General features: G+C 36.4%; 1 protein-coding gene across 8 annotated transcripts in view; it reads left to right on the plus strand.

Moving 5' to 3' along the window:
• EEF1AKMT2 (EEF1A lysine methyltransferase 2) overlaps positions 1-11,978 on the plus strand; it is a 34,713-nt gene extending 22,735 nt beyond the window's left edge. For 5 of the 8 annotated variants that reach the window (XM_012505763.2, XM_030805776.1, XM_030805793.1 and 2 more), the window contains 2 exons: positions 4,247-4,463; positions 9,295-11,978. In XM_012505763.2, coding sequence (XP_012361217.1) covers positions 4,247-4,463; positions 9,295-9,389 — 312 coding nt within the window. In that variant the 3' untranslated portion in view covers positions 9,390-11,978. Of the gene's footprint in view, positions 1-4,246; positions 4,464-7,276; positions 7,536-9,294 lie in introns of those variants that run through there. The other 3 variants (XR_004028491.1, XR_001115456.2, XR_004028494.1) reach the window with 2 other exon arrangements.
• The last annotated feature ends 1,786 nt before the right edge of the window (positions 11,979-13,764 follow it).

Genomic DNA, 13,764 nt, shown 5'->3' on the forward strand with positions numbered 1-13,764 from the left:
TCATGTTGGCCAGGCTGGTATCGAACTCTTGACCTCAGATGATCCGTCCACCTTGGCCTCCCAAAGTGTTGGGATTACAGGCATGAGCCACCACTCCCGGCCTACAATAAAGTATTTTTTAAGGCACCCATTTTTTTTTTTTTTTTTTTTTTTTTTTTTTTGAGATGGAGTTTCGCTCTTGTTGCCCCGGCTGGAGTGCAATGGCATGATCTCGGCTCACCACAACTTCTGCCTCCTGGTTTCAAGCGATTCTCCTGCCTCATCCTCCGAGTAGCTGGGATTATAGGCGTGCGCCACCATGCCTGGCTAATTTTTGTATTTTTAGTAGAGATGAGGTTTCACCGTGTTGGTCAGGCTAGTCTTAAACTCCTGACCTCAGGTGATCCACCCGCCTTGGCCTCCCAAAGTGCTGGGATTACAGGTGCGAGCCACCATGCCCGGCAAGGCACCCATTTTTTAAAAGACATAGTGCTCTTGCACACTTAGTAGACTATGATACAGTGTAAACATAACTTTTATATGCACTGGGAAACCAAAAATTTTGTGTGACTTGCTTCATTGTGATGTTTGCTTTGTTGTGTTGGTCTGAAACAGAACTTGCGATATCTCTGAGGGATGCCTATAAAATCTGCCTATTCAAAACTTCCATTTGGAAAGCTCATAGTCTCTCAACTTAATTAGTCCAAAATGAAACTCTTGGTTTCCTCCTCAGACCTGATTTCCCCAGTCCTTCCCATCTCTACTAATAACACTCCCATTTACCCTGTTGCATTTACCCAAAACCCAAGGAGTCATCCTTGATTATTCTTTTTCCTTAAAGTCCTATATCCAGTTCTGTTAGTTTTATTTATACATATATATTCATATATATATATATATATATATTCATATATATATATATATATTTTCATATATATATATATATATGAATATATATATATATATATATATATATATATTTTTTTTTTTTTTTTTTTTTTTTTTGTGGAGACAGTGTCTTGCCCTGTAGCCCAGGCTGGAGTGCAGTGGTGTTATTACAGCTCATTGCAGCCTCAATCTCCTGGGCTCAAGTCATTCTTCCACCAAAGCCTCCAGAGTAGCTGGGACTATAGGCCTGCTTCACCACACCTAATTTTTTTTGTAGAGATGGGGTTTTGCCATGTTGCCCAGGCTAGTCTTGAATTCCTGGCCTCAAGCAATCTGCCTGCCTCTGCTTTCCAAAGTGCTAGGATTACAGGTATGAGCCACTGCTTCTGGCCAGTTTTATCTTCAAAATATATCAAGAATATGATCATTTCTTGTTATCTCAATTGCTCCCTGTGAAGTCCGAACCACCATTATTTCTTGTTTAAACTACTACAGTAGCCTTTGATTTTGCCCTTCCATTTCCACTCATGCTGCTCTGATGTTCTTTTACCACAGGGCAGCCAGAGTGATTTTTTATTTGTTATTTTTTGAGACGGAGGCTTTTTCTGTTGCCCAGGCTGGAGTGCAGTGGCACCATCCTGGCTCACTGCAACCTTGGCCTCCTGAGTTCAAGCAATTCTCCTTTCTCAGCCTCCCGAATAGCTGGGACTACAGGCATACACCACCACACCCAGCTAATTTTCTTTGTATTTTTTTAGTAGAGACAGGATTTCAGCATGTTGGTCAGGCTGGCCTTGAACTCATGACCTCAGGTGATCTGCCTGCCTTGGCCTCTCAAAGTGTTGAGATTACAAGTGTGAGCCACTGCGCCCGGCCTAATTTTTGTATTTTTAGTAGAGACCGGGTTTCACCATGTTGGCCAGGCTGGTCTCAAACTCCTGACCTCAAGTGATCCACCTGCCTTGGCCTCCCAGAGTGCTGGGATTATGGGCATGAGCCACTGTGTCCAGCCCTGGCCAGATTTTTAAAAATGTCTGTTCATGTCGCTTCCTTGCTTACAATCCTGAATTGACTTCCCCATTACATTGTAAATGGATTCTGAACCTCATCCAGCCTTACAAAGTCCCTCATTTCTTACATTCCTCCTCGTTTATCATCAATACTCTGGTCACACTGGCTTTTCTTCTGTTCCTGAAACATGTCAAGCTTGTTTTGAGTATACTTGCTGCCCTCTGCCTAGAGTATTCTTGCCCCAGATCTTAGCATGTTTGGTTCATTCTCATAATTCAGATCTTTGCTCAAATAACACCTTAGAGAAAACTTTATTTATTTATTTATTTTTATTTTTTGAGACGGAGTTTCGCTCTTGTTGCCCAGGCTGGAGTGCAATGGCGTGATCTCGGCTCACCGCAACCTCCGTTTCCTGGGTATAAACGATTCTCCTGCCTCAGTCTCCCGAGTAGCTGGGATTACTGGCATGCGCCACCACGCCCGGCTAATTTTTGTATTTTTAGTAGAGGCAGGGTTTCTCCATGTTGGTCAGGTTGGTCTCGAACTCCGGACCTCAGGTGATCTACCCGCCTTGGCCTCCCAAAGTGTTGGGATTATAGGTGTGAGCCACTGTGCCTGGCCAAGAAAAGTTTCTACTCTGTTTTTCAAACTGTTTCTCTTCCAAGTCACTTAATGTCTTATTTCTCTGGTTTTATTTTCTTCATGGCACTTTATCTGAAGTTACTTATTTAGCTTATTTATCTTTTATCTTTTTCTTTGTAGAATATAAGGTATATTTTCTTCCTTTTCTTTTCTTTTCTTTCTTTTTTTTTTTTGAGGCAGAGTCTCGCTCTGTTGCCTAGGCAGGAGTGCAGTGGTGCGATCTCTGCTCACTGCAACCTCCACTTTGCAGTTCAAGCAATTCTCCTACCTCAGCCTTCCAAGTAGTTGGGACTAGCGGCACATGCCACCATGCCCGGCTAATTTTTTGTATTTTTAGTAGAGATGGGGTTTCACCGTGTTAGCCAGGATGGTCTCGATCTCCTGACCTCGTGATCCGCCCGCCTCGGCCTCTCAAAGTGCTGGGATTACAGGCGTGAGCCACCGTGCCTGGCTCTGTTTTGTTTACTGTTATATCCAGGGTCTGAAAAGTACCTGACAATAGATGTCCACAAAATATTTGCTGAATAGATGAGTATTTTTATATAGGCATTTAGGATGAGGAAGCCTCTTCAAAGTTAGTTCTTCAGAGTGATAGTCATTATTTTGCTTCAGGTATAATGAATACTTTGGACATGAAGGAAGGGAGAAGACCCACCTTCCAATATACATCAACATAATATATACATTTTTAAGTCAATAGAATTTTAGATTAAACATGATTTACAATTACTATATTAAATTTGTATGAATAATTGTGAGCTAATTGCCTAATTATTTTTTTCAAAATGAGTTTTCAGAATTTTCATTGGTAAATTGTGAATATTTTATAAAATTGAGGCAGATTGCTATTTCCAATGCTTATTATGCATCAAGTTATTGACAGTGAATGAGATGGTGATGTATGATTTTACACATCTAAAGTGCATGAAATTTACCAACTTAAGTAATTACAGTTTAAGTTACTTAATTTCTGAAGCCTTATGCCATTCATTATATTCATTAGTAATTTCGTAAGCTGCTTAGTCAAGACGCAAGAAATTCTTTTTTTTTTTTTTTTTTTTTAAAGGCTGGTCAAGTGAAGCAGTGGTAATAGAGAAGGAAGGAATAAATTTGTAACTGGTTGTGATCGATTAGTTGTAAACACCACTGCACTCAGACCAGCCAAGGCCCAAGAACTTTTGATCTACCGTGTTTATTTTAGGTTACACACTCGGAATATAAGCTAAAAATCTTATTCCCATAGCTGAGTGCTGTGGCCACATCTACTTAGGAGGCTGAGATGGGAGGATTGCTTAGCTCAGGTTTTCAAGTCTATCCTGGGCAACATAGCAACACTCCTGTCTCCAAAAAATCTTATTTCCAGTGAACTTAGTTCCAAATTCAAATTTTTGACTTTTTGACAGAAACAAGTTTTTCATAAACTAGGCTTGTGAGCTCTATAATATGCTGGTATTATTAGGGAATATGGCTGGCTTTGATTTGTTTCCAAATTTGTAGAGATTTGGAATGTTCAGGAAATAGCAGTCTCTCTTATTAATCTTGGCTTTAATGATCTTGGAATGAAGCTCATAAAAGTTAGCTATAAAGTTGAAAATATGTTTATTATATGTAAAATGCCATTATAATTAATGGCTCCTTTTATTAATAACCTTTTACAGGTTGTCACTTACATTCTGTAAGGATTTTGTTTTAATTGTTCTCACATAGACATTGACTTTTAATATAGGTAGAAGACTTTTTGAATCTCTCCACACAGCTGTCTGGATTTCATATTTGTATTGACAAAGGGACTTTTGATGCCATAAGCCTTAATCCTGACAATGCAATTGAGAAGAGGAAGCAATATGTGAAATCTCTCTCCAGGGTGTTGAAAGTAAAAGGCTTTTTTCTAATAACGTCATGTAATTGGACCAAGGAAGAGTTGCTAAATGAATTCGGTGAAGGTAAATGACTATACGGTGTTTAAATGTGTGCTTACCTCATGTTTCATGTACTTAAATAGGTTTTCTCCCCGTTTTGTGTTATAGTGTTTTACTTTTCTATTTGTGGGAATTGCCTGCTTTTTTCTCTGTTAATGACCTTGACAATAACTTGACTGTAGATGTAAAGCACAGAGAAATAACATTGGTTGAGATCTTTTAAAAAATTTTCCGAGAAATCTTGGCAGTTAAGTACTAACATTTTTGAGCCTGTAAAAATTAAGTTCTCAGCCTGGGCAACGTGGTGAAACCCTGTGTCTGCTAAAAATACAAAAAATTAGCTGGGATTGGTGGCACGTGCCTGTAGTCCCAGCTACTCAGGAGGCTGAGGTGAAAGGATCGCATAAGCCCAGGAGGTGGAGGTTGCAGTGAGTTGAGACTGCGCCACTGCACTCCAGCCTAGGTGACAGAGTGAGACACATCTAAACAAAAAAAAAAAAAAGAAAAAATTAAGTTCTCTATTTGAGTTGTACAATCTGTTATTTAAGGTATATAATCTATTATTTATAGAATCAAACAAAAAGTACATACATTGTGCTTCTGACTTCAGTGCACTGATTTACTGGCAAATCCATAATAATGCAAATGGAAGAAGTACTTTTGTCTTACATGCTGAGAGTTTTAATAGAGATACTTTAGCTGTCATGCCCTAGTGGTCATTTAGGTCTTCAGAGATTATAGAACAGTTCTTGTTTTCAGAGGATATAGAACAATTATTTTTAAGATTGCACAGAATTAAAATGTAGGGAATTGATAGAAGATTCTGGTGCTGAAGCAGGATCCTTTTTTGCCTAGTTAGCAAAGTGTAATTAGTGCAGTATCTACTTAGTGGAGATCTTGTGAGAACTGAGAATCTGTAATCTATACACAAAATATTTTGAGTTCTCTGGCAGACTGTTCCTTGCATTTTTTAAGAAATATTTTATCTGCCAGTTTTTTATGTAGTGCACAGGCATTTCTGGGAAAGTATCTTGAGAATCTACAGATATTTGCTTGTTTTTTCTTAGAATCCTTTTCAGCTTATTTTTTTTTTTTTTTTGATCCTGCACTTTTTAAAGGATAGGATAAATTTTCAGGATGGAGTCTTGGGTAAATAATATGGTACTCAATATTTGGTTAAATTTTGAACCTCAGTTGTCACAAGCTAATGGAAAGTGAATTACCTCAAGAATAGTTTACTGTGTACCATTATTTATAACCGTACTGCATATACCTTATTTTAGAGTTTGTTTTCTTTTTAGTATTAAGGGAATAGGCTGGGAGAACACTTAACACATGTCCTTTTGTGTGTGTTCAATGGTTTTGACAGATTATATAATGTAAAACCTGAAGTGTTTGAGGCTTGAAATACGAGCTTATGGCTTCATTACTATTGCCTCTGGAAAACAAGAATTATATGTGATTTATTGTCTTTTATTTCATGCCATTTATTTTATTATCTTCCGTGTTAAATTTGTTTCCTTTAGAACTGTTGAGGCCCTGTATCAATAAGCCTTTCCTCTTCCTGAACTTTGACAGTTTTAATAAATGCTCAAAGTTACACTGTGTAGGGCAAGTTTCTTTCCTGGGTTTTAAATACAGGTGTTCTTTTTTACTCCTAGAACCAGCAGACAAAAACATATTTGTCTGTCTTTGATAATGAGGAACAGACTTTAGCCTGGTTAGAGTACTTAAAAATGTGTCTTTATCTGAAAACTATTGAGTAAACTATGTTCAATTTTAGAACAAAATACAGAATTTAAGCGAAATGTTATAATGGGAAATGTTATATAAATAATTATATACAATTGAAAACATTTTTTAGGCATGAGTCCCTTAGAAAATGGTATTTGGAGTTAGATATGGGACAGTAACAGAATACACTGCCCTGCGTCACTGCCAAAGGTCTTGTTCCTGACTACTCATACTGGCTGCCACATTCTCTTTGCATAAAATAAAGCTTGTTTCACCAATCTTTTAAGGTTCTTTTCTTATTTGAACTATAAATGTTCATAAAGCTGTTGAAACAGATCTTGCATTTTTTCCATGATACCCCTGATTATACAAATACTTTGTGTTATAATTTTTTTGGTGAGGGTTACCTGGAACCAGTTGCCCATGTTCTAATTTGATGTCCAAGGGACTTGACTTTATGACAGTGAATGAACGAAAACAATAACCACCTATCTTACTTCAGAAGTAATTTAAGGGAGTCTTTCTGAATCTATTCAGGTTTGGGGAGCTATCCTTTAAAAGAAAAAGTAATTAAAATTTATTATCTAAATAATTGAAAAATATCAATAACGTCAACACATAAGCATACAGATTAAAATAATTAAGACAATTTGTTTACCATCAGTGGAGTACAACCACTATTAATATTTTGGTATATTCTATTTTGAAATATAATAACTCCAATTCTGTAGGGTTAGTTCAGGGAGTTAAAAAGTCCTGGAAAATTTATACAGACAGAAAATTTTTATTATTAAATATCCAAAGCATTTGTAAAAGTTTTGAAAACAAATATGGGTGTATAACTATGTATGTATCCAGCACAATGCCTGCATTTTCCAGCATTAAGATACATCATATTATTTTATTAAAAGGAATGTCCTAATTTGGAAAAGTTTTCTTACGATAAGCTTTTAATAAGCATTATAATATTGAGTTATTATGATTTGGTGAAATTAGATAACATGAATTAGGATGTATAATGAAATAGTATGATAGGCCAATTGATGCAATAATATAATTTTTATTTTTATTTTTGAAATGGTCTCTCTCTCTCTGTTGCCCAGGTTGGAGTACAGTGGCAGGATTTTGGCTCACTGCAGCCTTGACTTCCTGGGCTCAAGCGATCCTTTCCACTTCAGCCTCCTGAGTAGGTGGAACTACAGGCACACATCATCATGCCTGGATAATTTTTATATTTTTAGCAGAGACGGGGTTTTGCCATGTTGTCCAGGCTGGTCTGGAACTCCTGGTCTCAAGTGATTTTCCCACCTGGCCTCCCAAAGTGCTGGGATTATACCATGCCAGGCCCTCGTTGGCATTTTAGTAAGTGACCTTCCAGCTTTATATGTTTTATTTTTTAAAAGCAAAATAATATAACATTTTATTTCATAGTTTAGGAAAACACTACATTACCTTATTTGGATCTTTACAAAATCACAGTGAATTTGATGGGGTGGGGTGGGGTGGCACATTGGTATTAGTAGCTTAAGGCTGGGATTAGAGGCCTGAGCCACTGCACCCGGCCAGTATACATCACTCAAAACATTTTTTTCTGTTTACAGGAGTTATTTGAGCTCAAAGCATGAAAATTTAGAAAAATACAGAACCCCACCCCTGCCTCAAGAAAAAAAATATTCCAAAACTAATAGGCCCATCAATGAGGGAAAACCTTGATTGGCATTTTATTTTACTTTAATTTTAAAATTTATTTTGAGACAGAGTCTGGCTCTGTTGCCCAGGCTGGAGTGCAGTGGCATAATCTTGGCTTACCACAGCTTCCATCATCTGGGCATCTCCCACTTCAGCCTCCCAAGTAGCTGGGACTACAGGCGCGCAGGCTGAGGCCACAACGGCTTATTTTTGTATTTTTTGTAGAGATGGGGTTTCGCCATGTTGCCCAAGCTGGTCTTGAATACCTGGCCTCAAGTGATAGAAAGTGCATAGAAATCAGGATCATGGTAGAGATAACTTGACAGCCTATCTCATTCAGTAAGTGGTGAAGCTGAGACTAGAACCTAGGATTTTAGATTCCAAGTTAATTTTTTTTAAACCATACTGTGATGCTTTGAAAGTTACTAGTTCCTTGTCTTCCCAGGCTCTTTATTAGTTCGTTTAGTTTGAGTCTTCATCTTTGTTATAAATTACTGTTTTTAATTCTGCTGAAATACACATAACATACCGTTTTATAATCATTTTTAAGTGTACACTTCTGTGGTATTAAGTACATTTACATTTTTTTGTGCAATTGTCATCACTATCCTTCTCCAGAACTTTTTCATCTTCTACAAATTCATTTATATTTCCAAGTTATTTTGTCTTTCTGTATTAAGTGCTTTTCTATGTGTGGTGTGAATTAATTAGATTACTACATATAAAGCACTCAAAATAATGCCTGGCACATAGCAAGAACTCAACACAGGGCCAGGCAATGTTGCTCATGCCTGTAATCTCAGCACTTTGGGAGGCTGAGGTGGGTGGATCACTTGAGATCAGGCGTTCCAGACCAGCCTGGCCAACATGGCGAAACCCCGTCTCTACTAAAATACGAAAAATTAGCTGGTGTGGTGGCACATAACTGTAATTCTAGCTACTTGGGAGGCTGAAGTTAGAATCGCTTGAACTCTGGAGGCAGAGGTTGCAGTGAGCTGAGCTTGTGCCACTGCACTCCAGCCTCGGTGATGGAGTGAGACTCCATCTCAAAAAGTAAACAAACAAACCAACAAACTCGACACATGCTAGCTGCTTCCTACAAACCAGGTGACAGAGGCTAACAGAGATACAGCTTTGCAGGGATGACAAACAGGAAGTGGAGGAAATGGGAGGTGGATGGAAAGCCTGTTTTTTGCAATTTGTTTTTGGTCTTGTCTTTTCCTTGTTAAATTCAAAGTGATTTTGGATGAGCATACATATGCTGTACATACATAGTAGAATTGAAAAATCATGAAATGAAATTCAGCACAATTTAGAGTTTGGAATCATAGTTTTACAAAGGGTTGAAAGGTACGATGTTAATGCATGCATATAAATAAATGTAAGTATGAGACTCAGTCCTTAATAAAAGTATTTAAATTTTGTCTGACAGGATTTGAACTTTTCGAAGAGCTGCCAACACCCAAGTTCAGCTTTGGAGGCAGATCTGGAAACAGTGTAGCAGCATTGGTTTTCCAAAAAATGTGAGACTTTTTCTTGGACAAATTCAGGTAGCTACACAGAATCTACACAGCAAAGTTAACCTGACACAGAAAATCCTTGTGCAAATAAATGCTTAGTAAGTACACAGGATGCACATGTTGAATAGAGTAGACTGGATTGGTGAAAGAAAATAATAATAATGAGCATCTAAGTGGTTGGGTTTTAGAGATCAATCAAGAATAATTTTAATTTTCTTTTGTATTTGAAATGTAAATAGTTTTCTTTTTGATTAAAAAAATTTCCTGTAACTGCTAAACAGTTAAAAACTTTAAAGTAGTAAATGAGTTTATAGAAAGCATGTATTCTTGATTTTTGTGCCTTGGTAAAGTTGATAACTATTTATGAATATTTGACCAAATTATTCCAGCATCAGAATAATAAGCAAAATAACTTTGTTAGTGTTTTGTTAGACTGTTTATGAAATATAACAAGAAATACTATTTTGTGTTGGATGGTGGTTATTTTTAAACTTAATTAATACCTGTGAAAAGGCCTCTTACCTTTATGTATATAATTAAACAAAATCAGAGAAATGTATCAGTTGCTCAAGTTATCAAGCCTGCATTTTGCAGCTATGGTCTTCTACACACTATAAGGGTAGTAGAAGTAAAGAGAACTAAGGAATATTATTATTTGCTAGTGCTATGTTAAGTTGTCTTATTAAGTAATTGAATCCTTTCAATATCTTCTTGAGGTATGTATTGCTTGTTCTTATTTCTACTTATAAGGAAAATGAAGCTGAGAGAACTGAAGTCACTTTTATGAGGTTCAATAGTACAGGATGGAGCCAGGATTTTTATCTGGGTCTGTCTGACTTTAAAACACATACTCTTCTCCTAGCATACTCTGCCTCACAGGTACTAAGTCTCTGCCTTTGTAGCATTTACAGTACAGCTGGAGACCTATGATGATTACATATAAAGTTCAGTTAGAAAAGATGGGTAGTTATTTTATTAGTGTTCATCTGTGGAGTATCAGAATAGCAGTCAGCCAACTCTGTCTCATATCATCCTTCATTACTTTTCCCCATCTCCCTACTCAAAGACTTGCCTCTATTAAGAATTTTGTCATTCTTCTGTGAAAGGGTAGTGTAAGTTATATAAGCCCTCAGTGATACATGCACAAAGATGTTCTAGTTAGGGGCTAATTTAGCAAGAGAAACAGTTTATTAATGTTTTTGAAAAGATAAGTCATATTCATACTTAATACCATTTTGTATTTGTAATATTTTAATATTGGAGCCAAATACAAATTTTTGCATAATTTTTTGATGATTTTCAGCTTTGTGGGCCTATTGGGTTACATAACTGACTTTTTGTTTATTTGGCAAATGTTACTCCTGTATTGAGTAAGTCTAACATTACGTCCCTTTTCTTTTTGGGGAGGGGTAGACGAAGGAGTGAGTTTTTCATTTAGATCAACATTGATCAACTATTAAGACAAGATAGTTGAAGATATGTATGTGGACTTTCAACAAAAATAACATTTTTTGAAAAGCTTTTATTTTCAACATGTAAAAAGTGAGAAATTACTTCAAAATATATGCAATTTAAATTTTTTACAAAATTGTGTTGATTTTACAAGACAGGAGATCTTAAACTGTAGAAAATTTTATGGTTTTTGAGATCGGGTCTTTGTTTTTTTTTCCACATTAATATTCTTTGATTTCAAATATAACATAGATAAGTACTCTTAGAATTTTGAGTTAAGTGTATGCTATTTTAATGTGCTAATCCTACAAACTAGGCTTTCTGTGTGACTAGACTGAGATGTTGAGTTTGATTCACAAAAAGCTTGGAATGGTTCTTTGTTGAAAAGCTTTTCGAGTCACTATTTGGGGCATGTTTGTGCCATTTGCAAAGGTGAAGGAATTTTTTTTTTTTTTTTTTTTTTTTTAACCATAGAGCCTTTGATAAGGTTAGGAAAAGAAAGTTGTCATCTCTTCTTATTACTCTAATCCTGCTGGAAGCTAACTTCTTAGGGACTAAAACCAGAACAAATGGAAGGTCCAAAAATGCTAATAAGAAATTAGTATTTTCACATAATACCAAACTGTAAAAACCAGGCCAGCAAATGTCCCCCACATTCCTGAAACAAACCATAAATACATTATTTAACTTAGTATTGTTAAATTGTATAAATATGTGGGTAACTGTGACAGAAATTATGCACTTATAAAAAGGAGCAGTAAGTTACATAGTGAATGCTGTTTTCTGTGGATAAGAAGTTGGAATTGTAATTTCATTTAATCGAAAGACGCTTATTTTGAGGAAACTTGTTTGAAATGCAAACGCGATTTCTCTGTGGAGCCTGCACGGAATTGCTGCTTTTCACTATGATTATTGCTGCATAACAGGCCACTTCTGTGTGTAGGAAGTACGTGTGCAAGTCCAAAGGGAATTGAGGCCTGAATGGGTGGGTTACACCAATTAGCAAATACAAAGTTTTCAGTACATTTTGTTTTAAGCCAGGTGCACAAGTTAAAGTTGCTTTTTGGGGCTGGCATTTATGTATGTGAGAATCAAACCTGATATCACTCTTGGCAGCCTGACTAAAGCCATTTAAAAATAAGTACAAACTGTCCTTGAATGATTTTTTTCCCATTGTAGTAGCACTGAGTTTTCCTTTTTTCTTCATCTGTGGTATGCATGCAATCTTCTGGGTTTGTTTTTTTTTTTTTTTTGAAGAAATAAGGGAGCTAAGTATATACAAAAGACTTTTAGTCTTTTTATGAATCATGTGCTTCAGTGGACTTACTTATTTTAAAATTTCTGTGATACTGTAATGCAGTACTGTATGTTGACCTCAATTCACATGTATCCAGAGTATAATAGAAACCTCAATTTTTAAGGAACCTACATTAGTAAAGTTTCTTATGGCCTTGTAATAATTTTCTTCAAATTGGTATACAAAGAAATAGCATATTCCTGCCTATGTTAATGACTTTCATTTATGTTCTTTTAAGTAATTTTATTTTATGAATTGTGTGTGTGTGTATATGTGTGTGTGTGTCTCTCTGTCTGGTGGCCTACAATGAAAATCTGTACAAATGTGAACAGTTTGTCTCCAGGGGAGAGCCCTGGGGTTTGATTTCCTGTTTTTGGCTCTGTAAGCTAACGTGTATGTGCTCCTGGACAGCCCTCTGCTTTGAGAGTGTGAGACCAAGTGTCTTGTGTTCCACAGGAGTAACCTCTTTAGCTAATGGCGTGTGTGTGCGTGTGTGTGTGGGGGGGGGGGGGGGTGTTGATGGGCTCTGAAAGAAGTCTTGTCTCGTACATTTCACTGAATGAAGGCTGCCCATGACCTAGAGCTTGATTGTGGGAGGTGAGGAGCATATATGGCTGAAAGACAATTGCATAGTGGGGAAAAAAATTAGGAAATTCTTACATTTCTCTTGGTTAGGCAGGAAACAGAGATGTCCATAGAAGAAGAGGGAGCTCATCAGCATGTTTTATTAACAGTTAATGGAAGAAAATTAATGCTAATTTATTCTTCATATACACCATGCAATTTGTTAGAAAAGTAAAAGAATAATTTGAAATTCTTTGGTCAATTGATGGATTCCTATGTTCAGGGCATAGAAATGAAACTCAACATCAAGCAGACAAATACCCAAGCCCACGGGCTACATAAATGCTGAATAAAACCAGCTCTACAATGGAACTCTGAAAAGCGACGGGTAAGAAGCCTAATGAATGATTGAATATGACCTTAGCAAAATCCCTGGAGTGTTGTTGAAAGATCATTCATTTCCAGCTTAGATGTCAAGATGGGCTCCAGTAACCAGGAAAAAAAGAGCTTGAGTCAGTACTTACTGAGTTTTAAAAATCTTTTGCAACACAGTGTATTAGACTGATCATTAAAAGGGCTTCTCTAGCTGAATTTTGAGCTGTCACTATAGTTTAGGCCCAGGGAAATAAACTTTAAAAGATAGGAATAATTCCTAAGACATGAATGTATCAATATCCTATCCTGCTTTTCTGGAGTAGGACTTCAAAAACAGATGTATAGGCTGGCAGAATGTACTTTTGTCATGCTGATACCATTGTAAGACTTAAACTAGGAGATCAATTGAGCCCTAAAGTATTTGCAAATTACTTGCCTAGCTTGTTAGAAGAAGAAATAAAAAGCCAAAATCTACATTTTTGTTTTCAAAAGAAATGATTTCTTTGTTTCCTGAAGAGATGAGAAATGATAAATTCTTCCATGTTATATTTTTACGTATGTATTTTTATTACTGTACCGTATCAACAAATGATAAGTATTTTAGTGAGTGATCTTTATTGTTCATAGTATCTGGAAGCATCTTAAGAAAAGCAAATCTAATACATCTGTTTTCCCAAATATGTAAAAATTTACA

Source organism: Nomascus leucogenys, chromosome 3 (genome assembly GCF_006542625.1).
Source record: "Nomascus leucogenys isolate Asia chromosome 3, Asia_NLE_v1, whole genome shotgun sequence".
Classification (NCBI taxonomy): domain Eukaryota; kingdom Metazoa; phylum Chordata; class Mammalia; order Primates; family Hylobatidae; genus Nomascus; species Nomascus leucogenys.